This window comes from Neurospora tetraspora (genome assembly GCF_033439725.1).
Source record: "Neurospora tetraspora strain CBS 560.94 chromosome Unknown B0H65scaffold_4, whole genome shotgun sequence".
In the NCBI taxonomy this organism is placed as follows: domain Eukaryota; kingdom Fungi; phylum Ascomycota; class Sordariomycetes; order Sordariales; family Sordariaceae; genus Neurospora; species Neurospora tetraspora.
The window spans coordinates 2140927-2168804 of NW_026944386.1; the positions used below are offsets into that span (position 1 = coordinate 2140927).

A 27878-nucleotide genomic window follows, 5' to 3' on the forward strand; every position below is an offset into this window, starting at 1 on the left:
AGATCCCAATAGAGCGAGAACTCGCATGGAAAGTTATACACAAAAGCTTATACCAGACGAAAGGTCGGCATATGAGAAAGATGATATGGTGTCATTGACCTCAGCTGATCACCCATGAAGCGTTGGTTGTAAGGTGATGGTGTGTATCTTGTTGAGGCTCGTCTAGCTAAATACGGAACGTATCTAATTGAGTCTACAATCCAAGTATCTCGGCAAGTCCTATGGTGTTCGTTTGTGCTCCGAGTGGTGTTTAGGTAATTTTGTTGTCTGGTTTTGATGAGCCGTGTTCGTTCCCTCTGGCTGCTCCTCGAATTATAGAGCGGCGAGGAAGAGCAGCAATAAGAATGGCATAAAATGCCAGGGAATTCGCCGATCGGTAACAACTTGAGTAGAAATCTAGGCACTGGCTCGCCTAGGGGAAAGCGGACCGGATCCAAAGCTTTTACCTGGTGCCTATGACCGTATGTATTGTTGGGTCGACTTGCATGGGAAGGGAATACGAGTTCTCAGCTTATAGTTCGAAGAGCGGCCCTTTATATATCTAGATTCCTGATCGAACCTGAGTTGGAACTAATATCTTGTAATTTTGACCTGTTGGTTAGCAACCATGTACTCTTTTTTTTCTTGTTCTTGTCCTTGGTCTTGGTGGTGTGAGTTACGATTGCTCTATGGGTATGGACACTGCTATACTGTGCATCTAGGTTCTGGATTCTGGTTTGCTCTTCTGTGACTCAACAGAGACGGAAGAGAATCATGAGACCCTCCCTGATTATGGTCTATTTTGTCTCGTCTTGTCTCTGGGTGCTGCTGGTACACATAGGGTCGCGGTAATAGATTAAGGTATCTCGAGCGGATGTTAGTCCAGGATTCACACTTCACAGAGCGTAGGTAGTGTTGCGATGCTCATGGGCGATTGAGGATATGTCACATACACAAACTGGACAGGAGTGCATCGCATCGAGAAATATCTGGTGGATTATTATTGTTGTTTTCATGAATGTCGTGTTATACATGGATATATCCTCCTGTAGAGGTAATAATAATGTACCCGAAACGCTATGCCAAAATCCAAATCGCTATGGTAATGCCCCAAAAAAGCCAGAAGAGGTCATCGTGCTTATAGCATAGCCCCACCCTCCCTCACCCGCGACTCCCATCCTCATTCCCACCACCACCCTGATCCGAACCCTTCGCCCTCTTCAACCTCTCCTCCGCCGCCTTCGCCAGGATCTCCCTCCTAGTCAACCCAGCCGACGACTCAGCCGTCGAAGACGACGGTACCGCATCACTAGCACCCAACACATACGTCCCGCCCGTCCAGCCGCCATGATCATAGACTGCACCCTCTTCATCATCCGGCTCGTTCACAGGCGCAGGCCCACCATACTCATACTCCTCCCCGCCCACCACCCTCCCACTTTTGGTATAATCCGCCCTCTCCACCTCCCGTTCAATCTGCTTGCACAAATCCCAAAACTGCCTATCATGCTCCCCATGCACATTGTGCGCCAACTCATGACACAGCGTCTTGCGGATCGTCTTGTAATCCCTATACCCATCGTACGCGTCCGTCCGCAGTCTTAGTTCGATCACTTCGCCCTTGTTGCGGTTCAGGCCCAAGATGCGCGTGGTCCCCTCGTGATTGGAGGCCGTATACTGCCCCGGGTCCATCTCCGTTAACAGGCCGACGGTGAACTGGTGCGCGCGCATGGCGGCGCGGATGCCGGGGTCCGCGGCGAGCCGGTTGAGGAAGGACAGGCTGCGGGAGGGGTTGGGGAGGTGCGGGAGGGGCCGGATGGTTTGGAAGGTGAAGCGGGTGTCGCCGGAGGACGAGTCTGAGGAAGGGCCGTTGATGGTGTGGATGCCGCCCCTGGATCCGCTGGATGCGGATGGTTGGCCTCCTTTGTAGGCCATGCGCCGCTGGGCTTGGAGGGCTGCTTCGCGCTTGGCGATCGAGGCGGAGGCGGCGTGGAGGGATTCTAGGGCTGATTTTTTGGGGGCCATGAAGCGGAGGGAGTTGCCGGCGTAGAGCTGCATGGGGAGGTTGTCGTCGTCTGGGGTCTTGAGGAGGGATTTGGTCTTTGTTGTTGTTGATGATGGTGACTGGCGCTTCTCGACGATGGCTTTGGATTTTAGAAAGTCGTAGTCGGGCCATTGGTGGCCGAGGGCCATGAGGATGTCCTCAAAGGTGGTGTCTTGCCTAAATAACCAGCTTTGGGAGTGCTTCTCGGGGGCGAACTTGATGGTTATTTCGAAGTGGTCGCCGTCGTTGATGTATGATGTGCTGGCCTCTCCTGACGAGAGGGGCAGCGGTGCGCCTTTTGGCTGGCTCTGTTGCTCCGAATCGTTCATTGTGATGATATTATGGATTACTCGATAACAGTTGCGTAGTGCTATGTATTGCCGCTCACGGTCTTGGTGGTTGGAGAGTAGAAGTAGAACTGATTATATGAGATCTTAGTTGAAGGTTGTGACTGCAAGATCAAGGGAGTATGAGTCGAAAGGGATGATGATTTGTTCTATTTGCAACTGCCTGAGAGGTTTGGAGTTTGTTGTTAAGTGCGGGTTGATGGCATCAATCGGGTTGTACCTGCTGACGTTGCTTCGTAATCAATCAAGTACCGGTTGGTGATGCGCACGGTACTGGTTCATTGGAAAGGAATGTTCTACGCAGCTTCCAGAACATGAGGTTATCCAGATGGGAGGCGCCGAGTGGCTGCTTTGTCATCATATTTTATGGCGCTTGATGGCCCTATAAAGTGCCGGCATTCACAGCATGCACTCACCCTCATCGATGACGGTATGAAGTGGATCATAACAACCTGTTTATCTCTATCGTCCTCAACGTCTTTAGTCATACCCTCTACTCGAGTTGGTCGCAATTCCAGATTCTTTGATATGAGAATCTTCGCCTGATACTGGAAGCAATGAGGGGCAAATTCCAGGTCACAATGCGATGGGAAGATGTCGAGTCGGCTGCTACCGAAAGATTCACAGATCGTCATCGCCACTCAGGTACAGTCCGTGCAGATTGGCAGCAGTGGTTCTGTGTGCCTGCATGTCAGAGCTGCCGCTCGTGTACATCTCCCGTGAGAGTTCGGGTGTCGTTTCCTAACATCTGTGACAGCTTGAGTGAAACAAAAATGTGTGGCATGAGAAACACCAGAAGCCCTTACAGCTTCCTCACAGCTTTTTTGACAGGTCGTGGCCAAGATCTCGACAGCATCTAATCTCACACAGAGGCACGGGAGTGTCCCTCTGTCATCCCAGCCGTTGGAATGGCGTCGTGCAAGGATACGAGGTTTAAATTTAATATAATATTATGGGGACCCTGAAAATCACAAATAATTTCACGCAAAGGTGGAATGACGGAGATCGTCAGTAAACAAACAACCTTATTCCCGCCAAGAATCACAATAGCTTCAGGAACCACACTTGGCTGTTTGAGATAGATGGGATTGCCCTCCCTCACCTCATCCAGACTCCGGAAGACAGAGGGGACGACCCAAAGTATTGGATCCGCAGATAATGGGAGGAGGTTGCAACGGAGGATGACTTAGATCTTTCTCAGATTAGCGCGACACCATTTAAAAACGCCTAGAACAAAGGGGCCCCGTGCCGCGGCCCGTGGTGTTTTCAATGAGATGGTGATAAACGGCCGAATAAAATGCTTGGCGGTTTGGAGTCAGGTATACGAGTGAAGTGGTGAAGGGCGGTGGATTGCAGCCAGACTGCAATTGGTGAAGCAGTGGTCAAGGGGGTTATGAGCACGTTTGAGCGCCGGGGTACTAGCTACTTCAGGCACCACCATCCCATGGGCCAGGGGGAGGTATCCAATACCTTGGCACTTGGCTAACCTCGCTAGCTCGCTTGTGGAGCGGTGCCTGGGGGGCCGCCATGGGCTTCCCTACCGCGCCGAAATCCGATCCATGACACTTTCACTTGAGTGCTGAATTGGCGGCATTGGCTGTGTTTGGCTTGGTATGGGCCGCTAGCCCTTGGTGTCTTGGCCTGTTCCAACTTGCACCTTGGAATCTCCCTTTTCTTCCTGGGTTGCTGCCTTCTTTTCCTCTCCTTCCTCTCGATTTTGCTCCCGTCTTTCCCGTACAACGCATCGACTTTGACGTCTTGTTGGAGTCGCATTCTGCACCTTCTTTTATTCCCGACACTCGTTCGTCCGATTTCCCTGATCTGAGGAAGGTTCCTGACTCCGGTCTCCCTGCCTCCGTTTTTTATTCGCCCTTTCTTCTTGTCGCTCTTTAAGACAGCTTTGTTGTGATTTCCTGCCGACCGCCGTTTTCTGATCATCCCGAGTCTTGCCCTCCGAACTATTTGAGCAGATCACCAGAGCAACAACTTTTCGTCAACAAACAACAGAACCCGGCCATCCCGACTTGTTACCATGCTTGTAAGTTTGCGCCGGCGCAGCCTCTTCACCATGTTATATGCAGTTGTACTGCAGTAGCATGTACATGGCACGCATGTAAATGTGGGAAACAGTCGCAATGACTAACGCTACATGTGACTGTAGATCCAATCTACTCTTCTCGCGCTCAGCGCGACCCTCGCTGCCGCCGTCAAGCCCTTGACGGTCAAGAACCAGTTCTTCGTCGACGCCAGCGACAACATCTTCCAGATCGTCGGTGTCGCCTACCAGCCCGGTGGCTCTGCTGGCTACGATGCCGCCCTCGGAAAGGACCCCCTCAGCAATGGCGATATCTGCCGCCGTGACGCTGCCATTCTCCAGATTCTCGGCGTGAACACCATTCGTATTTATAACTTGAACCCGGATGTCAACCACGACGAGTGCGCCAGCATTTTCAACGCTGCCGGTATCTACATGATCCTCGACGTCAACTCTCCCCAGGTTGCCGGCTCCCTGCAGAACTACAACCCCTGGGAGTCGTACTATGACACCTACGTCAACCGCACTTTCGCCGTTGTCGAGGCCTTCAAGAACTACGACAACACCCTTGCCTTCTTCTCCGGAAACGAGGTCATCAACGACGCTTCTTCCGCCGGCCAGGTCCCCCCTTACATGAGGGCCGTCACCCGCGATATCAAGAACTACGTCGCCAAGCACTCCGACCGCAAGATCCCCGTCGGCTATTCTGCCGCCGATGTCCGTGAGGTTCTCTTCGACAGCTTCGAGTACTTCACCTGCGCCGAGGACGGCCAGTCCGACGACCCTAGCCGCGCCGACATCTTCGCCCTCAACAGCTACTCCTGGTGCGGCAACAGCGACTTGCAGAAGTCCGGCTACATCGACCTCATCGAGGGCTTCAGCAACACCTCCGTCCCCGTCTTCTACTCCGAGTATGGCTGCAACGAGGTGAAGCCCCGTGTGTTCACCGAGGTTGACGCCATCTACGGCGAGCAGTTCAGCGCCGTTTTCTCTGGTGGCATCGTCTACGAGTACACCGAGGAGGAGAACAGCTACGGTCTCGTCAGCGTCAACACCAAGGACCAGTCCGTCACCCTCCTCAAGGACTTCTACACCCTCAAGGATCAGTTCGCCAAGCTCGACTGGAAGAAGGTTCAGAGCGTCAAGTCCGCCAAGGACGGCTCCGGCCCCAAGCCCCCCAAGTGCGACAAGAAGTTGATCACCTCCAAGGACTTCGACGGCAACTTCACCCTCCCCGCCATGCCTCCCAACGTTCCCAAGATCCTCGCCAATGGCGTCAGCCCCAAGCCCAGCGGCAAGCTCATTGACATTACCGACTTCACCTCCAAGTACACTGTCAAGAACGCCGATGGTAGTGTCATCTCCAACTTGGCCGTCAAGCCCCTCAGCAGCGACGTGAGCAACTGTACGTGTTTCTTCTCCTTTCAGTGTCAATGAAAATCTCAACTAACAAAATCACAACAGCCCCCGGCACCAACGATGCCAAGATCCAGTCCTCTGGCAGCGTCTCCTCCTCTGGCAACTCCACCAGCTCGGGCTCCGACTCGCAGCCTGAGTCCACTGACACCAAGAACACCAGCGGTGCCGCCGGCAGCGCCGTTGCCATGACCCTGCCCGCCATGGCCATGGGTGCCTTTGCCATCTTCGCCGGTCTCGCCTTGTAGATGAGGCTCCGGCACGTTAGAGCCTTGGGCTGTCAGCTGTTGTAATTTCTGCGAGTAGTAAAAATAGGTCATCAAAAAGGTGCTATAGAGTTAAACCACTAGGTGTGAAGGATACCAGTGTTGAACGTATTGGTAGCGCAAGTTGTAATAATCAGATAGGTCATTTTGATGCTTCGCCAATTTCTTCTTCTTTTGCTTTTGCTGCTCGTGGGGTAGTTTAGTTATTCCGCCGAAGTGTTCTTTTGCTGTTCCTGATCTGTTGAAAAGCTCACAGCGCTCCGGGTTGAATGGTTGGAGCCTTGATATGTTTCCCTGGGGAGGTGCGGGGAGAAGGGGATGGAGGTAGATACGAGGTGAGGTGCTCTGAGTAAGTGAATGAGGTGAATAATGCAGAGGGAGGAGAGAAGTGAGTGAAGTTGTGAACGGGGTTGGTAATCCTAGTGTTTAGTGTGGGATCGTATATAATGAGTAATACGTTGTCTTCTTCCCTCGACATTAACTTTTCAGACATATGATACTGGCCAAGAGGACATTATTCTAGTCTCTCAAGGGTATGAATTCAAAGACCGAGTCTATATCGTAACACCATAAAAATAGACAGAAATCTCACTTTTTTATATCCCGAAACCAGCAAAAGTTGTCTCCGCAATACCTCCTTTTGCCTTCCTAATATTCAACAACATTCACTCTCTCACAAACCCCTCCCTACTCATCAACCCGATTCAAAATCGCCACACCCTCCACATGCCCCGTCTGCGGGAAGAAATCAAACCCGCGAATACTCTCAATCACATACCGACTCATCTTCTTCTCGCCCTCCGTAGGATCCACAAACGCCTCCCCAAACGTATCCCCGACACGTCCCCTGACCAAAACACCCACATCGCGCGCCTGCGTGTGCACGTTGCAACTCACGTACACCACCCTCCTAGGCGCGAACTGCATCAGCTGCCGCAAGAAGCTGGCGTCGCACCCCTTACGGGGCGGGTCAAGCACCACCACCGTCTCGTCCGCGTCGAGCCCGGCCACGGACTCGAACAGCTTGGGCGCGTCGGCCGCGATGAACTTGCACTGCGACTCGTCGAGGCCGTTCAAGCGGGCGTTGCGCCGGGCGAAATCGATGGACTTGTCGGCGATGTCGATGCCGATGGAGCCACCCGGGAACAAGGAGGATTGGGTGATGGTGAAGAGGCCAGAGCCGGAATAGGCGTCTATTAGGTTCTTGATGGGCTTGGCGCCTTCCGGCAAAGAGTTGGCGGGGGGGAGGATGTGTTGGCGGATGTGGTCCGTAAAGGGGGAGAGGATGGAGTTGTTGTTTTGGAAGAAGGAGCCGGCCGGGTTTTGGAAGATGAAGGAGTCGATGTACTCGGTCGAGGTCGCGTTGTTGTCGGTGATGCAGGTCTTGAAGTCGGTGTAGCTGCCGTCGGCGGCGGGGGTGATGATGGGCGTGGAGAGCACGCCGGGTTTGAGGTCGGGGACGGCGATTTCAGAGCCGTCGGCGGGCTTGGGGACACGCTTGGTGCTCTCGCGGAGCAGGATGGTGGCGCCGCGCGTGTAGGAGGCGAACTCCTTGGACATGCGCTCGCGCTCGGCCTTGAGACCGGCGCGGACGGCGTCCGTGGCGATCGGGCAGTCCTCGATGTCCATCACCTTGCGCAGACCCTTGGGGGTGAAACCGATGGGGGGCATCTCCTCCATGGGCTTCTTGAAGCCGCGGCGGTTGCCGCCAGGCGGGCCGTCAAAATGGGGGGTCAGCTTGGTGCGGTAGCCGTACTGGAGAGGGGAGCCGATGGTGTCGAGAACCTCGGGGACGAGCTCGGGAGAGAGGTTGGAGAAGTTCTTGTAGGCCTTGACCACGATGCTGCGCTTGTGCTTGAGCTGCTCCGAGTAGTCGAGCATCTGGAACTGGCAGCCGGAGCACTTGGCAAAGTACTTGCACTGGATGCGGCTGTCATCGCGGAGAGGCGAAGGGGTGAGCACCTCGAGGAAATCGGCGTGCGAGTAGCCATCTTGCGGCACATGGCGGTAGACGCGGGCCTTGACAACGTCGCCGGGGACGGTGAAGGGGACGACGTAGATGTGGTTGGAGTCCGAACCCTTCTGCTTGGCAAGACCATCGCCGGTGGAAGATAGGGAAAGAACCTCGGCTTCGATTTCGGTACCCTGCGCGAGAAGCTCAGGCTTGGTCTCGGCCTCCTCCTTGCCCTCCGTCTTCCCCTCGACCTTCTCCTCACCCTCTACCTTCTCAACCTCCGGCTTGGCCTCAGCCTGAGCCTCGGTGGCTCCCTCATCGGCCACATCGGCCACAGTCAAAGTCTCAAGCAGTGCATTGATGTCGTGCAACAGGACTTCCTCCGGGGATCCTTCCGACGCAACCACGACCTTCTTCTGCTTTTTCCTGAACTTTCCAGGCTTGCCGTTAAACTGTCTCTTGCCCATTTTGATAGGATGCTTATGGAATCCGTTGTCCTTATGGAATTCGTTGTCGAAATTTGCCTTCAATGTCGATGCCGTGTAGTGGCTTGCTGACCTGACCCAGGAGAATTTGTTATTCGGCGACGCCAATTGGCTGCGGATGGATGCTGATGTTGTGGGTTTGATGAATGATCGAGAGAAGAGAAGTCGGACGGTTGCCGACATTGATGAGTTTTGATGCAACAGTCAAAACCCAAGTGAGACTGACGAGTGAGATGCAGTGAACTAGTCCGGTTCCTGCGTCCAATATTGAAGTTGGGATGAATCAGGGTCCTGTCGCAGATTTTGACTTGTGATCCGAATAGGAAAGTGGATGACTTGGAGAACCTGAGTGGTCGATGGAGTTTGGATTTTCTTAGCAGCGCGCACGGGCCACATATTGTTGCAACCACCCCTGATCTTGACTCGTTCTACTTGTAGGCCTCCTCATAGGATTCAGGTTAAACCTTCAACATATAGTAGAAAGAAGCTGTTGTTAATTATCATACTTCATGAAGATCATGTGAATTTCTTCAAGCTTCTATATATCCATCATGATTCAATACAAAATCGACAGTGCCCATAGATATCTTCCCACCTCCCAGGGCATGACACTTCAACAACTCGAGATTATCAAAGCAGCTGATGAATTGTTTGTATATTGAGAAATGGGTATCCATAATGATATCTACTGTTTCTGCTGTCCGGTCCAGCAAGCGAAAGCCCGGCCGATAGCCCAGCCACTCTCCCTAACATAGTAATAATACGAGTATAATAATAATGCGCGGTACCAGAGCGAGCAAAGATGTCGGCGGCGCGATCACTGTCTGCTCTTGGGCTTTTCAACCGCCTTCATAGCCACGCACTTCTCCAATTGCTCGATCCACCTCCTCGCGAACTCCTCCTCAGTGAAGCGCTTCGCCGACTTGCGAGCCCTCAACCTGACAGCGTACGGGTTAGGCAGGGACAAAGCCTTCTCGAAGCCATCTGCGAATTCCTCAGAGGTCATAGCGTGGAATCCTATAAATCCGTCAGTACAACTCGGCACCAGCAAGCAGCAAAAAGAGCAAAACTCACCAGTAGGCTCTCCATCAACCTCAACAACAATATCCAACTTGGGTCCACCACTATCATGCACCACCGAGATCAGCCCAGCAGCCTGATATTCCACCACGCCAATGCCAAAGTGCTCGTTCCACATGCCATTAACGCCCACGCTTGCGCGCCTCAACCACTCCAAGATATCCGGCCAAGACGCATCCAGGTGGAACTCGACTCGATCCTTGATATGCAGCTCGTTGACCAGCAGCCGCAGCTTGTAAACCCTCTTCGAGTCGTAATCATCCCTTACACTGCCGACCAGGACCAACTTGGCGTCCCTCGCCGCTTCCGATCCGCTCTTCAAGAACTCGGCAAACGCCTGCACAATAAGCTGGTGGTTCTTCTCCGGCCGGAACTGCGCAATGTAGAGCAGCACATTCTCCCTCCGCTTCTCGCTTTCCGGGGAAACCTCGACCTCCTGCTCCAGCTCCTCGACCGCCACGGGCGGATACACCACCGCGATGGGGTTGACCTTGGACGTAATACCGGGCACCGCGCCCGTCAGGTTGCGCACGGGACCCCAGAGCTTCTCGATGTGGGCCTGCGTCCAGGTCGAGTTGGTCATGACCACGTCCACGGATGCGCCCATGAGCGAGTACAGCCGTGCGAACAGCTGCCAGTAGATCTTCTTGGCGCGGCCCTTGGCGCCGATGCCCCTGCCGGCGTTGACGCCCTGGCTGCCGACGGCGGAGGCCGGGTCGAGCGACTCGAGCATGTCGGTCGAGATGGTCGGGTAGTGTACGTAGGCGGCCGTGGGCACGTCGCGGAAGAGGAAGCGGGAGAAGCCGAGGGCGAAGGCGTAGCCCATGGTGTCGACGAAGATGTCGGGCACGAGCAGGGAGAAGGCATCCCAGGCCATGATGAGGGAACCGAAGGACTGGCCGGCGAGGGTGAAGTAGGGCCATGTGGAGGCGAGAACCCATCGGCGGGTGGACAGGTAGAGGAAGTTGACGGTGGGCGGGTGGAGGTGGATGTTGAAGCGATGCTGTTGAGGGTGAAGGGGTTGTAAGACACTTGAGAATACCATTGAAGACGGTACAGTCGGGCGCTTTCTTACCTCTACTCTGGAGAGAATAGCCTCCTTGCTAACATCGTGATCACCCGTATAGACGACACACTTGGCTTTGGGCCAGCGTTTCTGCGTGGCCCGAATAGCAGCCCAAAGGACCCTCTCTCCGCCTCCGCCGGCATTGCTGCGTCTTGTGTTAGTACCAGACATGTAATAGCAAGCTATCCCCAGGTACAACTCACCAAAAGGGATGAAAGAAGCCCACGATGCCATCCCAATCCTTATCGTAGACCTTGCCGCTTTTGCTCCCTTGTTCGGATGTGCCGGTAGCTTCGGTTTCGTCTTTCTCCTCCTTGCGCCCCTTTGCGCCCTTGGAGTCCCGATATTTCCTTTCGTCCGCCTCTACCACCTCGAGAATGTGGCACCGTCGGCCGTCTGTCTTCCTACGCAAGTACCATCCCAGCGAGGAGCCGACCAGTCGCCATATGAAGGGGATAAACAGGACGAGAAGCGGGCCGATAGTAAACAAGGGGATGGCAACGTAGGTGAGGAGGCCGTTCGCCATGCCTGAAGCGTTATGTATGTCTGATTCTGTACTGTTATGTCGGTTCTATGTTGGCGTTATGCGCCGTTGTTTTTCGTTTCAGAGCTTCGGGTTAGCTAGGCGCGAATCGAACGGGCGTTTCTTGAAGCAGCTCTAGCAGGGATAGAAGAGAGGTCATAGACAGAACACTAAAAAGGATTAAAGACTAAACGAAGGACTATGAAGTTAAATCGCCGCGACAACCCAAAGCCGACTACTGGACTGGAGTCTGGACAGGTTGCTGGGCGGATGATATTGTCTGACGGGGTGATGGAGGTGGAATGATCTGGCCTTGTGTTTGGGTTCCCACCCACCACCGTGACAGTAATTATTTGGGAGGGTTGATAGTGCATGTGGGCGCCATTCAGGGGGCCGGGGAGTGCTTCACACCTCTGCGGCTCTGACGTAGGGAACACTGTGCACCAAGATGTGCAAGCTCACAATCAGCTGCCAGTGTCAGCTGCAGCTTACAATTGGTCAGATGCTGGAGAGCTATGGTGTAGAGCACGGATCTCAGACACGGCCTTGGCATAGTTATGCCTGGGACCCTGGCATAGAGCCGGCAGGCACGATATTCAATTTGAATGTTTATCGGGAATGCCTCGCCAATGAACTTCAAGAGGAACCTCTGGATGTCTAAGTGGACTTCAGGGTTCACCAAGAACAACATCTCATCTCAGTCACTCAGCAGTAAAGTGCTGAAGAGACAGGTTGGAAGGGAAGGGGTATTCATATTAGACGGATAATGTGAAAACCCATTTCTTTTCTCTGCTATTCACCCCGTCTCACTCATCACCAGCTCCCAGCTCCCAGCTCCCAGCTCACCATGGCTGCTTTCGGAGGACGTATAACCGGCGGCTTGAGCATGAGCTCGCTCGCCCGGCATGGACTCTCAACCACATCGACCTCAGTTCGGCCATTAGGCTTCACACCAGCTACCCAACTGCGTCACAGGAGGAATAGTCCAGCCTCATCATCAGTCGTCCCTTCAACACGACGAACCTTTGTCAACGAAGCCGTCACCACCGTCGAGCAGCTTCTCCTCGCCGCCCAAACCAACCTGCACATCCCCTGGTACATCCTCATCCCGGGCTTCGGCGCCACCATCAGCCTGATCTTCCGCGTTCCCGCCGCCAAGTACACCCAGCGGCTCGCTCAGCGCCGGTCCCTGCTCAAGCCCGTTCTGATGGCCTGGGGCCGGCGGCATTTCCAGGACGTCAACATCGCGAAGCAGGCCGATCCCGTCCGGAACGACTGGGAGCCGCAAGTCGAGATCATGAAGCGGATGGAGAAGACGAGCAAGAGGTTACTGAAGGAGTGGGGCGTGCAACCATGGAAGCAGTTCGTTCCGTTTCTGGCTTTTCCCGGTTGGCTGGTCGGTATAGAGGCTTTGAGGAGGTTGTGCAGCGGACCGGTCGGTTTGTTGGGTATGTTTTTGGGGCTTAGTAAGGATGGGAAGGCGGCGGCGGAGGCGACCTCGAAGGCGGCGGAGGTGGCACAAGGGACGACAGAGACGGTAGTATCAAAGGCAGCGGAAACCACACAACAAGCAGTGTCGCAAGTAACCGAAGCAACCACTACCGCCGTTGCCAACGCCGCCCAAACCATCACGGAAGCAACCACCGCCTCCGCAACCACCCCCATCGCCGACACCATCAACCCCCTGACCGACATCCTCCCCGACTCCCTCTCCAACTATTTCCAAAACCCCCTCCCCACTTCCCTGGAAGGCTGCCTCTGGTTCCCCGACCTCATGGCCGCCGACCCTCTGCACATCCTCCCCTTCGTTCTCTCCTTCACCATGTTCGTCAACGTGATGCCGCGCAACCGGGAAGGCTGGCTTCGTCTCCTGAACCCAGGGACGGACGAGCTCAACCCAAACAACATTGGCGAGCACGCATCCAAGATCAAGCTCCAAAAGTCCGTAGGACTGCGGATGCAGAGGGCGCTGTTGCTGCTGACGCTGATCGTCGGGCCCGCGACCATCAACCTGCCGGCGGCGCTGCATCTGTACTGGATCACGACGAGTCTGACGAGCAACGCGATCACGAGCGTGGTGGCGGCCAAGATGCCGTTGCCGCCGTACCTGGGTCCGGCGAAGGGGAGGGGGGATGATCCGTATGTGAGGCCGAAGCTGCCGGGGTTGGATTGGGAGCCGGATCCCACGATCAAGAAGAAGGCGGTCTTGCGGCCCAGGTCAGGGGATGAAGTATAACGGATTCTGTACTGCATGTATATATGTAGACATATGAGAGATAAGATACCTATGGATGGATGATGGATAAACTGGCTCTGAAGAGGCCAGATGGAAACTGTATAACTAACAAGACCAAGGAAAGAAAGTAAAAACTCCATAAACGCCTTTCTCCCGTCTTTGATCCCTTCCATGCGACTTGGCAAAAACGGCAACAGCAACAGCAACATCAACAGCAACCACAAAACCAACCATTACAGGATTATACCCTGTCCTCCGAGCCCTTCCCATTCCATGTTCATCATCAAAACATCATCAACAATCATACCTTTCCATGTCCCGTCTTTCCGCATCCTGCACCCTCTTTTTCGTACCATACCAAGTCATCACCCACACAGCCTAACCCAAGAACACCGCCAACAACACAATCGTCAAGATAACGCTCAAAATCAACAACAAACAGCACGCCTTGCCCCTCGCATTCTTCTGATACCTCGCCGCGCTCCTCAACTCCCTATCCGCCCCCGCCGTATCATCCCTCACATTCTCCACATTATTCGCAATCGTATCCAACATCTCGCCCTGCTCGCTGACGATCTGCGCCACCTGCTGGAACAGCACATTCAAATCACCAACACCCTGCTCGATATTGCGAATCTCCTCCTCGCGCTCCAGGATGAGCGCATCCTGGAAGTCGACGTCGGATTGCGGCGCGAGGTGGGTGAGTTCTTGTTCCTGATGTTGGAGCAGCTGGGGTTCGTCGAGCAACGGGTGCGACGAGTGCGAAGGGTCGGTGGCGTCGATCACGGAGCGGGCGGCGGTTACCGAGGCTTTTTGCTTGTCGAGGGCGGTGCGCTGGAGGGATTGGAATTCGGAGAGGGAGGACTGGAATTCGCGGGAGAGTTTTTGTTGCATGTATTTTTGGGTGGGCTAGTTTGTGTGTGTGTTAGTCTACAGTCTGGCGCTTGGCAATGGAGGGGAAGAGGAGTGATAAGAGAGGGTAGCATACAGTGACATCTTCCCATGTTTGAACCTTCTTGACGCCCTCGCCAACTTCCTTGAACAGGTCGCGCGACTCCTCGATCAGCTCGTGGACTCGTTCCCGAACCCGCGGGGTGTCACGCCGTGTGCCGAGGTGGCTGACTTCGCCTTGGAGTCGCTGGTTGTTCCCGTTGAGCCTGAAGAGCTTGTTCATCAAATCTTGGGAGAGGCGCTGGAACTCGGGGTCATCGGTATACTGGCCGCCGCCGGTATTGCGACGGCGCCCTGCCTCGAGGGAGGAGAGCTGATCGAATGACATGGTTGCTGGTGGTTGTGGTTGTGGTTGTGGTTGTGGTTGTGGTTGTGGTTGTGGTTCTGGTGATGTCTTATCGGTGCCTGATGTGATACGGAGTGATTGTCGTCGGTAGGATGAGTTTTGGTATATATCTGGTTCTTCAAGCGAAGGGAGTTGACAGGCCCTATGTAAAAGCGAGCGATTGTTGGTGCCTATTTGTTGATGATGTTATCGTCAACAGGCGGTGGTCGAAGGTTGGTTGTAGGTTGAAGCGAAATGTGACTTTTGACTTGTGATCTGGGACGACAGTGGTCGCAAGTGGTTGCATTGATTACGTTGCCCAACCCTCAGTCGCTGTCCCGCAGTGGTTGCTGTGCGCTGTCAGCCTCCACTGTCAGTTCTGGCCAAGACCATCCTGTCCAAAGCTTCGGCTTGGCTTAAAAGACGTAATGTGGGTATTCTGACCAATCATGTTAGCCCGTGTGGATCCAAGGAGAGTGACAGGCTGACAGCAGCGCGTCGTGTTTGGGGAACTGGAAGCTTCAGTCCAGCGCGGCAGGCAGGCCCACCCCGTTTTTTTATTTACAACTCAACACATTGAACCTGAAGCTACACCAAGATCCGATCGGGCTCGACCACAGCTCGATTTTGATTTGAGCCAGTCTCCCCTCCCCGTCCTCCTCCACACGCGCACCCTTTCTTCCAGACACCATCCACACGCAAACCATCAACGACGGCGGGACTGTCGACAATGCGCTGTGAAGATGGCGCCCGCATCTGTTAGACGACCGCCTTACAAGGACTTCCTCCAGCCCGCGCTCCATCGCCGTTTTAGTACCACGGCCTTGATCCTGCTCGCTATCGCATATGTATATGCCATTGGTCTGGCCAGATGGAACTCTTGTAAGTTACCTTGGCAGATTGGATACCTATACTCTTCTCATCCGAATCTACCTCACGCGCAAGCAATTAACCATGATGCTCTCCATCTAGTCCTCTGGTCTTGGTTTCCCATCGGCCCAACCGGTATCCGTGCCGCCTTCCTCTGGTTCTCCGGCTCGCTCATCCTCATCCTGCGCATCGCACAGTACCATCCCGGCTACCGAACATCCGACTCGGCTTACGATACCTTCCTTAAGCATTACCGCAACTTCTCGACCTTGGAGACCATCGTGACGTATGTCTTCTCCGCCTGGCTCTTTGCCCAAGTCTACCTGTTCTCCCGGCCTAAGGACTCTGGGTTGGAATGGGTTACCTACCTTTCGTACGATAGACAGAGGCTGAACGAGAAGGCTGTCGCATTCACCACCCATTTTGCGATCCTCGGCGCCTACATGGCCATCAGACATCTGTGGTTGGACACCGACCGGCTCCTCTTGGGCGTTGCCAAGCCTTCGGAGGCGGCCGTCCAAAACAATAGCAGTGATGTCGGCACCCTGATGAAGAAGTTCTGGGGCGAGATGCCTACCATCTTCTCGCAGTCACTCCATGAGACGGTTGCCAGCGCGATATTGACTTTCGTCATCTACCCGTTGTTCCTGCGCAAGGCGGTCTGGCGGCTGTCGCTCTTCTTCTTCCGCCCATTCTTCAACCTTCCAAAGACGAATTATGTGCCATATTCGTGGCCGGTCTCCTTCAGCAGTCTCATTTCAATGGTCCTGGCTAGCATCATGCTCCTGATCGTTTGGATTGCTGGTAACACTGCGTTTACCATGTTCATGGTCAAGGAACCGACCAAGGATCAACGTCCTTTCACCTCCGGATCCAAGGATCCCAATGGCAGTCTCTTGAACGGACTCAAGCACAAGAAGTTGTTTTACAGGGTATGTTTCCTTTGTCGTCCACGTTGTCACGTACCTAATTGCTAACGGTCAATCAAGTGCTTCGCCATGTGGGAGTTGGCTCTGATCGCCCGCGATTTCCCGGAAAGACGCAAAGCCATCTACGAAGACATCGACCGAAAGGACGGACCGGCGTGGTCGCAGGTCTGCTCCATTTGCCTCGACGTTTTGAAGAGCCTTGAGACGAACATTGGCAACTATGGAAAGGCTCCTGAGCCCGTGTCTGCTCCAGTGGCACAGCCTGTCGAGGAAAAGGTTCGAACTGCTCCGCCTTTGAAGGAGGATCCGATTTACCTGGGAGGCCCTGCCAGGAGGCGAAACTTCCGGTCTGAGGTTGAGAAGGTAGTTACTCAGGTTGCCGTTGCTCCTGGTCAAGAATCCCACCTCAGCCCGTTTGCGAAGAGGATCGTGGACGCGGCGAAGCATCAACTCCTCGAAGTCCAAAAGGCCGCCACTGGAACCGACGATACTGCCAGCCTCGTCAGGAGTTATGCTTTGAAGGGACTCCGCAAGTGGGTGGGAATTCCATTCCGCCAGGAGTACCGGAGAAGGATAACCCATGCAGTTCTCGGAGGCCCGTACGGCGAGCCCAGCCTCTACATCAACGCAGCCTACGCCCTTAGCATGCTCACAAGCCACAGTTTGCAGGAGGACAAATATGGCAACGTGCAGAGGGATATCGCGACGATTATCCGGACATTGACGAATGTGACCAAGAGGCTGGAGAGGTTCAAGGAAGGCTTCGAGGTCCACTGGACGGACGTTGAGGCTGTCAAGGAGTGCCCTGAGGTGGATGCTATTCTGGAGGCCTTGAGGGAAGCTTTGAGCACGCTCATTGTCGAGTTTGGTCCGTATGCGCGGGATTTGAGGCTGACGTTGACGGATATGCGCTTGGCCAGGGAGGCTGCGAATTTTCCGGAGCCGCAGCCGAGGATGGACGATCTGCTAGACCTGAGCCAGTGGAAGAGGTGACGAAAATATGTTTAGATGTGATTACTGAAGCATATTGTATGAATAAGCGCACACACACGGAGTAGGGGGTTTTGCTTAAAAGGAAAATAGGGAGAAAAGCTGTTTCATGTTATGGATTGTTGATGTTGTATGATACCTCAATGAGCGTACGGTAGTGGTGCTACACACAAATAGATTGTTTACTTGCAGCGGTGTTCCCCCCTGAACGATCAAGCCATGCAGGGGCTCGGTACGTAATGGTGCGGCTGTGCAGGGATGAGCGAGCCGGCGGGAAATGAGGTCACACGTGCCATGATCCACGTAGTTCGCTTGAGAAGCTAGCTCCTTGTTCTCCATCGCCGGCGATCGCCGGTCCTGTTCCTGCATCTTTCAAGGTTCTCCTTTGTTTCGTGGTTTCCGCTCCCGAGTTGATTTGTTTTCTTTCTTGACTTTCGAACTTCATCGGCATCATCGCAACTCCTCCAATGTCCTAACCCTCCCGACTTGCGGCTCTTTTTCCTCGGTCCCGAATCATCGCATTCCAGTCCTGCGCCGCCATGACACTCCCCGACGCCCAACATTCTTCTGTCGCAAGTTACGAGCTCCTTCTGGAAACAGCGGCAGCTTGGACCTCAACAACGGTCAGCTGTAATAGCTTCTCTACATTTGCCTCTTCTGGCAAGTGATTCGAATATCCGGCTGCGATCTCGAGAACATAAGACCAAAGAATGAAGTCGGCCGTCTCCATCATCGCCCACTTCCTCTACAAACTCGTCTACTACTTCATCTATCTCGTCCTTCTCGCCTTTCTCATTGTCAGTCCTATCGACTTAATCCGCCAGGCCATCATCACCAAGCAGAACTACAGCATCCTTATTGTTGCGCTCTGCTACCTCGTCACCATCCTCATCATTGTCTTCATCTACGCCACTCGACTGTACTACAACAAAGCGGTGCTCGACTCGATTCCCAAGTCATGGGTTCCTATAGAGAAGGGCGACGTGCTCCGCGATGTCAGACAGTTGATCGTTGCCGGGCTCAGCAGGAGCGCCGCCATTGCGTATGAAGCGAGACCAAGGTTGCCTTTACCTTCGCCCCTAGCTGCTCCCGGTGCGCCGCATCCTACATCGCAAAGGCAAGAGATGGAAAGGAATGATAATGAAGGGCAAGATGGAGAACCACAGCAAGAGCATAGTGGATGGATAGCCACGGCGGCGAAGGAAGCCTCGAAAGAAGCTGCCGACAGATTCACTGGGAAACGGTCCCGCTGGAAACCGAAAGTGCGTAGGGGAATCAGCGCGGACACCATCGAGGGTCGGGAATCCGAACATAATTCGACAACCACACGCCCATCGGGCCATGACGAGCCGGTGAGCATCAACATTGTCGCACCGCGTGGAGGACCCCATATCTGGGGCGAAATCGAACACCCCGGCTGGGCCTCGCCCACTTCTCCGGATCTCGCGAATGTGCAGTACGATGCAGTCATAAGCGAACTGCCGAATTTGATCGAGGCCAAGGCTATCACCCTTGCGCCGCCGGACCGGACATCCGAAGGCGGGGGAGGCGAGGGAGAAGCAGGGAGGATGGACCCGCCGCTATTGGACCCGGATGCTGTGGCGCTGCTACAGCGACATGAGAGCATGGGACTCCGCGAGTATCTGACCAGTTTGACGGAGCTCGGCGTGGTAGCACCATCAGAGGCCCTGAGTGAATTTATCAAACTGTATGAGCGCGCTCGGTACTCAACTCGGCCGGTTTCGATTGACGAGTTCAGACGGTTGATGCATGTCTTTGCGGAAGTGCTGAGAGGCATGAGACCGCTTGACCCGGTGGTATTGGACGAAATTGTCGGAGAGTATGAGGATGATGGGGCTGAAGACAATGATTCGGAAAATGCTCGTGACAAGGGCACCGAAGGGGACGGCAGTAACGATCGCCGTTTCTTGTCTCCCTACTCTCAGAAACAGCAACAACCATCACCTCGCTCCTTTTACGAAAGCGACATCGACAACGATGCACCCAGGCGTAGTTATTCGTCCGGCGATTTACGCAGGGACAGCGATGGCAGTAGCATGTACCACGGTCAACGTGCCCATCAACAACAGCAACCACCCAGAACCCCCACACCCAAAACGCCCAAAAGAAGAAAAAGAAAAGCCAAATACACCACAGCCGCCAACCCGTCAGACCCAGGCCCAAGCGACGCCAACCCCCTCCGAGGCCTAAATCACCTAACCCGGCAACAAACCAATTCCTCCTACTTCTCTTCTTCCTCCTCCCTCAGAAGCACCCACACCCACAACCACCTCCGCCCCGAAACAGCAAAAACAGCAAAAACCCATTTCAGCAGTCGCAGTCATCCTCATCACCATCAACGCTCCGCGAACCGCAACTCCTCAGGCACTTACTCGACCACGTACTCTTGGCAGCAACAACAGAGACAGTTTCGTACGGCGCCGACTACGCCTAGGAGCGTGGCGATGACGGCGGGGACCACGGGTCTGTATAGGGCGGGGACGAATGGTACGGGGATCAGTAATGGGGGGGTTTCGCAGTTGTCGTTGGCTTCGTCTTCTGGAAGTGGGAGGAGTGCAAGGAGTGCAAGGAGTGGAGGAACTAGTGGTAGTAGTGGGAGTGTGATTAGACTAGCGGGGAGGGGGGATCAGACGGATTTGCCGTATGTTTTGATGCCTGCTGCTAGTATTTGAGTCGGGCTTTTAGTTTAGTGCTGGTGACGAGGGGAGGGGAGGGAACCGTGTTGGGCAGAAGGAGCAGGAGAAGGAGCAGGAGTATAGAACATGACATGATGCTGGCGACAGCTTGATTGAGCGAGACGCATGGATGGCATGAGAGGGGAGTTCGTCGGGAGTTATTATACCCATTCTTATGGCTTAGTGTCTAATTTTAATCATTACTGAAGCCCGTTAATGTCCTCGTTTTACTGTCACAGTGATGTTTTTGTGCGGTTTTCTCTCTTGCCTTAAACGTGCTAGAATAGCCAGAGACTAGTCTAGCTACCGATGCAAAGGAGCATTTAAATGAAGTGAATCTCGAAAGTTGCGTATCATCCATCCGGTCGAGGAAGCTGTTGGTTAGTTTAGAATAGTAGAATCGTACGGGGATGCGAGCTCGGGCCGTTTTGTAGCTAGACTAGATAAGATCCAGATCAAAGCTCCTCTCCTAACACAAGTAACATCGGTCCGATGGTGTAGTTGGTTATCACGTCAGTCTAACACACTGAAGGTCCCCAGATCGAGCCTGGGTCGGATCATCTTCTTTTGCAATTTTTTTCTCTCACATTCTCACACTTTCTTCACACTTTTGTTTTGTCGGTTTGGTTTATCCCCTTTTTTTTCTTCTTTTTTTTTTTTTTTTTTCGCTTTTCTCGACCCTCTCTCATCTTTTCGTTTTCTTTTCGCTCCCTCATCTTTCTAACACACTTAGTTCTGTCATTTTGTCACAAAACACTCACTCTATTTATCGCGGGCGCGATATCGGTCCTGCTCAATGGAAAAAAATGCAAACACCCGCTACTAATTCTCCTGCTCATTTCACGTAACACGCAGAGGGAGGCACTACGCTTGTTCTCAAGTCATGGAATTGTCTAGGTCGGAAAAAAAGTAATATTAAACAAGAAAGGGGAACTCAAACAACAACCAACCACCACCCCGCCTTCATAATCCCACCCCAAAAAAAACCTCAACGTCCTCCTCCCCTAACCGTCGTCCCCCCTCCCCTCCTCGTACTCGTCCCATACGCACTACCGGTATTACTCCCATAATACCCCCCTTCATCATCCGAATACGCCGGCGTATCAATACTACTTCCACCATGTCGACTCCTACTCCTTCTATCCCTATCAAACCCATCCCCATCCCCACCCCTATCTCTCAGCTCGCGATACCCTCCCCGTTCCCTCGCCCTCCGTTCTTCCTGTTCCACCCTCTTCTTTTCTTCAAACTTCTTCTCAATCACATTCGCTCCCAAGCCACCCACCGCTGCGCCGACGATGGTCGATATCAGCGCTGCTTTGCGCTCCCTTTCTTCTTCTTTCCTGCTTCTTGAGCTGTGCCCGCCGTGGGATTTAGATTTATGGCTGACTGCGTGTTCGGTTGCTTCCCGAGCAGCTAACCCACCGACGATGGCGCCTAGGACGCCTACACCCAAAGCAGCGGTGGAGGGGGAGAAGAGGTCTTTTGCTTTGTTGCGGAGTGGGGGCGAAGGGGAACGTCTGGAGCGAGAGCGGGAGGGAGAACGTCTTGAGCGGGTGGAGCGGGAAGGGGAGGAGCGCCGCCGACGGGGGTAGTCGGAGTCGTATTCGTCGGTGGTGTAGATGCTGCGAGCGCCACCGCGAGAACGGGAACGCGAGCGGGAGAGGTCTCGGCTGACACGGCTGTCCCGGCTGGGAGAGCGCGCCCGGCGGGCATTATCGGAGACGGCGAGGGCTTGAGCAGCTCGCTCGGGGTCACGAAGTTCCGGGCCGCCGTAGATTTTCGTTTCGCGGACGATGTGTCGCTCGCGGGTCCCGGGGGCTGGGGCTGGGGCTGAGGCTGATGCTAGGGTTGGGCCGCGGGATCGGCTTCTGCTTCTGCTGACGCTGATGTTGGATCGCGCTGCGGAGTGGGGACCGGTGCCAGTGCCGGAGCCACGCTCCCAAGAGCGATCTCTCCCTCGGAGCGGAGCGCCATTTCTGTGGTCTCGATCTCGGTCGTCGTCGTAGGCGTACCCAGGCCCAGTCCCTCCGGTGCGGCTAGGGATAGGGGGAGAAAGTGGTGGGGAGGGAACAGGTGGTGGTGGTTGATGTGCTGTTGCTGTTGATGGGATGGCGCCGCTGGCGTATGGACGGGGAACCCGGCCGGGGCCGGAGATGAAATCGGGTGAGTAATCCCTGTCTCGACCGGAGTGGTGAGAGCGGGTTGGAGAGGAGGAACGGCGGCCGCGGTGGTCGCGCTCGTCTTGTTTGTCCATGAAGCGGACCATGTTGAAGGAGTTGTGAGGAGAGATTTTGGTGTGTTGCGGTATGAAGATTCCAGGACTCAAGCTGTGTGTTTGATGCCGTCTGGTTATCGACGAAGACCTGACGGGCCTAACCACTGAACTGGTATAAGTACCCCCAGTCTTTTTCTTCCAGCTTTAAGACTTTCAGCTCGTATAACCTCTCTGCCAGTGAGAATTATCGTCAACGTCCGACGTTGGAGGCGAAGCAATCCGAAAAACTCCCGTAACTTCCAAGAGACGGAGACACCGGCATAGACTCAGCCGAGTTCAGGTATGAGGGTTAATATATCTTCCTTCTCTTTCGTGAACTGCTCTCCCTTGACCAGCGTTGTTCAGTCCCAAGTCCTGTAATGCCGAACCACGGAGATAACAGAACGACCCGTTTGCCCTCTTCCTGTAGAGGCTTTCTTTCCCTTGCGCCGTCGCCTTGTTGATGCCGAGGTGTTGAGTAGATTAAATCCCCGGGCGCTGTGTGATGATACACACAACTACTTCGGACCTAGCTTCTAGCGTGGTTCTGCGGTTTTCTTCTTTTTGCCTTGTGTTTGTGTAATGATAAGCCTCTTTCGACTACCGAAGCAATGGACGCGGACTGCCAAGGCAAGAAAAGGCGAGAGGAAGTGGTGGTGTGACCTCGGTTGATGTTGCCGTCGTTGCTGATTGTTGCAACTGATTTGGGATGATTTGAGTCGAACTTTTGTGTAGAGACAAGAAGGTATTGATGAAAGAGGAAAGGCCGGTTATTTGTATGGAATACGAAGTCCCGGTGACGACGGTGATGCTTGATGATGTTTAGTGCCGTGGTGTAAGTGACGGCCTGACGGGTCCCCACAAGCCGCGTGAACCCCTAAAAAGAGTCTAAAAATCAGGGAACTTGGACGGAGCCCAAACGCCGGCTCTTTCGGGAGTTTGCCGGCTGAAAAGGCACGAGACCTTCAAAAGCAAACTAAAGAAGCTTCATGAAATGTTGATACTGTTTCAAAGTAATTGAGGAAGACCATGAGGCTGTGAAGGTGAAGAGAAAGAGAAGAAGGAAGATAAAACCGACCCAAGGTCAACGGTGAAAACAGCAGATTATCTTGGCAAGGCTCATATCGTGTCCAAAGGGGAACCAAGTACCAGAATGGCTGTTGCCCAGCTTTGCTCTCAGCTGTTCACCGCAATCAGCTTCATGCCCAGCCAGCCTTCTGTTTTGACCCAAACAGAGCCCAACCAATCCACACTGGTCACAATGTCCCGAAAAAGATATCATTTTCCTCTCTTCGAATCTTGTTGTTGTGCTGTCCTATGCATTGTTACAGCATCAGCCTTACTGGAGGGGTCGCTGTCGTCCCACTGGAAGAGCTGACCGTGATTGGTGGAGACGGTGATACCATTCCATGATGAATGGTGGCTATGATGTCACTGTCGCCAACCATTCAGGATCTTGGCTCACTTTGGAGTCAGGGACGACAAGATACCCTGCAGATGCCTCCGTTACACCAAGCTGAGTTTGGGCGTTGATATTCACCGTGCAGACCATCGGTGAGTGAGTGCGATTTTGAAGATGTTGACAACTGTAATCACGGAAAAAGGGTGTTTCCAGCACTCGCTGGCCGCTGGTAACATTCCCATTTCATTGTTCCTTATCACCCAGGAAAATTTATCTACCAGAAAAGTTCATTTCGAGACATCCTACATTAAACAGGCCTGGATCCCTTTTCTCTTCCCTTCCTTTCCGTCTCCCTAAAGTAGCTTTTGTCTGTCCGACCGGCCCAGCCTATCCATTCATCACCCATATATGTTCAATTGCGTCTGTGTTTTTCTTGCCTCATTGCCATTCACTCCATAATTCCCGGTGAGCAAATCCATTCACACAGGTAACCCCTCATCCGTAGCTTCATCCCTCTCCAACTTCTCCAGCCCTGTGCCAACAGCACCGTAAATCCTCAACGGCACCGCGACCTCGAAGCTCTCGCAGATGAGATTCTCCGCCGCCACCAAGACCAAACCGCCCCTATCGTCCCTCGATATCTCCTCCAGCAGGGGATGCGGTTGCTGCTGCTGCTGCACCTGCAGCTGCTGCATATTCTTCTCCCTTTCCCGTTCGCGTTCAGAGAGGGTCTGGTTTTTCCGCAACATAGGCGGTCTGCTGCTTCTTTGCTTCCCCCTTTCCGCCGCACTGCCATTCGCTTTTACTAACCTCGTTTCCCTTTCTTCTTCTCCTTCACCGCCATCATGCGATTCGTCTTCTTCTTCTTCCTCCTCTTCAATAACCCCATTCCTCTCCGCCTCCTCGTCACTAACAACCTCATACTCCTCCTCCCCATTATTAGTTATCCCCAATCCCATCATCCCTTGTCCTTGCCCCTGCGCCTGTCCCAGCACCTGTGACTGTCCCATCCTGTCCAACGCCTCCGCGCTGGGCACCACAAACTCAACCCTAACCTTCCACTCCAAACTGACCCCGCTCGTCACAAACTCTGGCGTTGCCGTGACGGGAATGGTTGGCGTGAACACTACCCTCTTCGCAAACATGGTTGCCTCGCTGCTGCTCACCAGCACTTTCCTTGTTACCCGATGTACACTCGCCTCGCTCCGCAGCGCCAGACTGGAATCTACCCGCTCGGCTGTCTCCAAAGCAACGTGCACGGCATAGCAGGGAATCTCAGCGCCCTCGAAGTCAATGGCCATGGTGATTTGTTCGCCTAACCGGTAGGCCGGGCGGGCGAGCATGACGACGGCAACGCGGCGGCCGTTACGGGCGATTTCGAAGCGGTTGGTGGATTGGTTGGAGTCGTGGGAGGCGATGTTCGAGCGGAGGATGGCGAGGTCGATGGCTTCCTTTGCGGTTAGGACGGGCATGTGGGTTTGCGGGCCGAAGGGGTTAAAGTGCGAGGAGGTAGTAGAGTTGAGGGAGTAGTTGGAGGGTCGACGGGAGGGAGGGGCGCTGGCTGTTGGGCTGAGGAGACCAGGGGCGCGAGCACCGTTCTGGAGTTGAAGGGAGCGGGAGGAAAGAAGTTCGTCAACGTAGGAAAGGAAGGAATCTTCGTTGGCGGCGGGCTTGTCACCCAATAGTTTCTGTCGTGTCTGCTGTGCTTGTTGTTGGTGATTATGATTAAAAAAGGTAGTGGTAGATGCTGTGTTGGTATTATCGACGGTCTGAACCCGCGCCTGGTCTCGCAGGATGATATAGGGCGCCATCAGGTCGTGACCTAGGATTTCGCCGTGGCTGTTGACGCTTCCAAGCACGCGGAACGGAACGTCCACAGACTTGACATGCTTATCTTTTGCTCCTCCTGGCCTTTGCGTGCCAATGACGAGGCTATATGATATCTTCATCGCCTTGCCGCGATGCGTTGGTGGTAGCCCCTTGGGTAGCTTGAACGAATACTCGAACGTCTTGCTTTCCCCGGGTGCTAGCTGCAGGTCGACGAAAAGAATCGACTGGGGTGTTGATAAAAGGGGGATCGACTTTGAGCTGGCAATCCCCCGCATCTCTTTGATGGTGCTGAGTTCTCCTCCGCCTAGAAGTTCGCCAATGGAGCTCGTGATACTGCCCCAACCGAAGCCCCTGAGTAACCTGCTGTCGCGCTTCGTAGTTTCCACACCGATCACGCCGCCGCCATGGCCACCCACTACAGCTTTTCGCTTCACTTGCTCAAATGGCCCGAGATTCACCAAAGAGCCATCGAGCGTAAATGACCCTTGGATTTGCGCATAGCCCATCATCAACGATTCTGGCATCTTTGCCGTGTTCGGTGAGAAGCTGGACGGCCGCCTGCTATGGCCAGATCGCCCACCAACCATGCTCAGCGGTTGTGGCTGGACGTACTCGGATGCCAGTGTCTCGGAAGAGTGATTGCTCATTGAGTAAAACTCGCCACTACTCCTAGGTGTCCCGCCAATGCTTATTGTTGAAAGAATGCGTGCCGACGGTATCGCACCATGTTCGTTGATGGTGGGGATAGGATCTCTTGATCGCATAGGGAGAGACCTGACGGATTCGCCAGCGACTGAGTATGTTGGGCTCATGATGTTGTCTTCATGTACCGGCCCCGCCGGACTGCCTCCGTGGACGACATCGGGCGAAGAAGACGACTTGGTGAATGGGAATCTGAACTCGGAGTTCTGGTCGGCTCTAGGAGAAGCCTTGGGGGAAGGGGACGTTGCCCATGGAAAGATGCTTCGTGTTCGTTCGGAAGGAGTCAGAGGGCCTTCGGTCGGGCTGTGTAGAGTGTCCCGGTTCGGAGGGTAAGAGGCATGGAAAAGGGGTGATGGCTGTTGAGAGGTCTGCACCTTTGGATGTGTAGCTGTATGGGGACGAGGTGAATGGTCAGGCGTCTGTTCAATGGTGGCCTCACGCAAAAAAGATGCGGGCTTACCAGACTTGGGCCCACCGAAGAAAGGAAGACGGGGGGATATCTGTAAACTCGAAGCTCGGGCATGACCCCTCGCTGGTCGCTGGGACTTGACGGGAGACGAATTGAGGTCCGGAACCTCGTCCATGCCCTTTGTAGAGCCCAGTGACACGATGGACACAGACCTCTTATGTCCGTGGCCATTAGAGGAGCTCGAGGGAGGACCAGCCCGGGAGCTGCTGGACCCGGGATTCTGGATGGGCGACCAGGGTATGGAGCTGTCTCGGGCGCGGGAAGTGGCAGCGGCGGATGGAACTGTCAAGGAAAGGGTTGACCGATGGCCGTGACCGCGTCCGCGCACCGAGGGCGGCGGGGCCAGGCCGTCAGCATGCCCCTGGCCCTTGGTACGGCCATTTCCTCCTTGTGTAGCAGGTGACTGAATAGGGTGACCGGGCCCAAGGGGGGATGGCTGGCGCAATCGTTGCTCGGCAGCGGCGCCTAGATGTCTCGGGGAAGGATGGGGATTCTTTGTGGGCGTGGTGGGCGGGGGCCCGGGAGGTCGTGCGACGTTCTTGAAGGTGATTGTGCACTTGACTTCCTCTCCGGCGAAGACGACGTGGTCCTGCCAGCGGACAAAGACGCGGATGTTGCTGTTGGCGGAGGCGGCGTCTGGAGGCGACATGGTTGAGGTTTGTTTTCTCTGTTTTCCTCTTATACACTTGCTCTTCCGTATCCGTATGAACCAAGCTCAAGCTGCCTCTGTTGATGGATCGCCGTCCAGGTCGCTAATCCTCTGCTTCTCTCAACATTGCTGACGAGCAGCAGCATTTTCGGGGTGCACTGCGCGCGAGAGATGCAGGCGTCGGCGGGCGGGTGTCCGAGTCGCGAGCGGAGTCGTCGGTCGAGTCTTGTGGGAAGCTTTTGCCAGAAGTTGTCGAGAGATGGAAGGACGCCCGGGAACGGGAAACCGAATGCGGTGCGGTCGGATGAGGAGAAGGTGGAAGCTGGAACACTGAATGGAACCTCAATGGAGCAGCCTGAGCCTGAAGCGGTAGGTCG

General features: G+C 54.4%; 10 protein-coding genes and 1 non-coding gene across 11 annotated transcripts; 5 read left to right on the forward strand and 6 right to left on the reverse strand.

The window, feature by feature from the left end:
- Positions 1-868: 868 nt before the first annotated feature.
- On the reverse strand, positions 869-2747 carry B0H65DRAFT_539425 (WLM-domain-containing protein; the record flags this gene model as incomplete). The annotated part of the gene is made up of 2 exons (XM_062829119.1): positions 1307-2747; positions 869-968 (listed from the first exon to the last, which is right to left on the reverse strand). Exons 1-2 carry the CDS (start codon positions 2350-2352, stop codon positions 869-871), a joined length of 1146 nt encoding a protein of 381 aa, XP_062681653.1. The 5' UTR covers positions 2353-2747.
- A 1492-nt stretch (positions 2748-4239) lies between these two features.
- On the forward strand, positions 4240-6239 carry B0H65DRAFT_193249 (putative beta (1-3) glucanosyltransferase). The gene is made up of 3 exons (XM_062821679.1): positions 4240-4408; positions 4532-5810; positions 5870-6239. The coding sequence occupies exons 1-3, from the start codon at positions 4403-4405 to the stop codon at positions 6067-6069; spliced, it is 1485 nt and encodes a 494-aa protein (XP_062681654.1). The 5' UTR covers positions 4240-4402; the 3' UTR covers positions 6070-6239.
- Positions 6240-6677: 438 nt separating this feature from the next.
- On the reverse strand, positions 6678-8848 carry B0H65DRAFT_193251 (S-adenosyl-L-methionine-dependent methyltransferase). Its single transcript, XM_062821680.1, has one exon. It carries the CDS (start codon positions 8707-8709, stop codon positions 6775-6777), a length of 1935 nt encoding a protein of 644 aa, XP_062681655.1. The 5' UTR covers positions 8710-8848; the 3' UTR covers positions 6678-6774.
- Positions 8849-9094: 246 nt separating this feature from the next.
- On the reverse strand, positions 9095-11596 carry B0H65DRAFT_465337 (alpha-1,2-mannosyltransferase alg11). Its single transcript, XM_062826800.1, has 3 exons — positions 10876-11596; positions 9601-10817; positions 9095-9543 (listed from the first exon to the last, which is right to left on the reverse strand). The coding sequence occupies exons 1-3, from the start codon at positions 11196-11198 to the stop codon at positions 9344-9346; spliced, it is 1740 nt and encodes a 579-aa protein (XP_062681656.1). The 5' UTR covers positions 11199-11596; the 3' UTR covers positions 9095-9343.
- A 228-nt stretch (positions 11597-11824) lies between these two features.
- Positions 11825-13517, forward strand: B0H65DRAFT_193298 (uncharacterized protein). Its single transcript, XM_062821681.1, has one exon. It carries the CDS (start codon positions 12043-12045, stop codon positions 13429-13431), a length of 1389 nt encoding a protein of 462 aa, XP_062681657.1. The 5' UTR covers positions 11825-12042; the 3' UTR covers positions 13432-13517.
- A 292-nt stretch (positions 13518-13809) lies between these two features.
- B0H65DRAFT_548794 (t-SNARE) lies at positions 13810-14710 on the reverse strand (the record flags this gene model as incomplete). Its single annotated transcript, XM_062829602.1, has 2 exons — positions 13810-14340; positions 14420-14710. 2 exons carry the CDS (start codon positions 14708-14710, stop codon positions 13810-13812), a joined length of 822 nt encoding a protein of 273 aa, XP_062681658.1.
- Positions 14711-15195: 485 nt separating this feature from the next.
- On the forward strand, positions 15196-17686 carry B0H65DRAFT_465343 (nucleoporin protein Ndc1-Nup). Its single transcript, XM_062826801.1, has 3 exons — positions 15196-15589; positions 15680-16509; positions 16567-17686. Exons 1-3 carry the CDS (start codon positions 15451-15453, stop codon positions 17497-17499), a joined length of 1902 nt encoding a protein of 633 aa, XP_062681659.1. The 5' UTR covers positions 15196-15450; the 3' UTR covers positions 17500-17686.
- A 136-nt stretch (positions 17687-17822) lies between these two features.
- B0H65DRAFT_465346 (uncharacterized protein) lies at positions 17823-20616 on the forward strand. The gene has a single exon (XM_062826802.1). It carries the CDS (start codon positions 18207-18209, stop codon positions 20187-20189), a length of 1983 nt encoding a protein of 660 aa, XP_062681660.1. The 5' UTR covers positions 17823-18206; the 3' UTR covers positions 20190-20616.
- Positions 20617-20678: 62 nt separating this feature from the next.
- On the forward strand, positions 20679-20752 carry B0H65DRAFT_t240. The gene has a single exon. It is a non-coding gene; the product is annotated as a tRNA-Val (tRNA).
- Positions 20753-21180: 428 nt separating this feature from the next.
- Positions 21181-22461, reverse strand: B0H65DRAFT_508831 (uncharacterized protein; the record flags this gene model as incomplete). The annotated part of the gene is made up of 1 exon (XM_062828263.1): positions 21181-22461. The coding sequence occupies one exon, from the start codon at positions 22459-22461 to the stop codon at positions 21181-21183; it is 1281 nt and encodes a 426-aa protein (XP_062681661.1).
- Positions 22462-24269: 1808 nt separating this feature from the next.
- B0H65DRAFT_193356 (Rgp1-domain-containing protein) lies at positions 24270-27872 on the reverse strand. The gene has a single exon (XM_062821682.1). It carries the CDS (start codon positions 27499-27501, stop codon positions 24331-24333), a length of 3171 nt encoding a protein of 1056 aa, XP_062681662.1. The 5' UTR covers positions 27502-27872; the 3' UTR covers positions 24270-24330.
- Between the last annotated feature and the right edge of the window lie 6 nt (positions 27873-27878).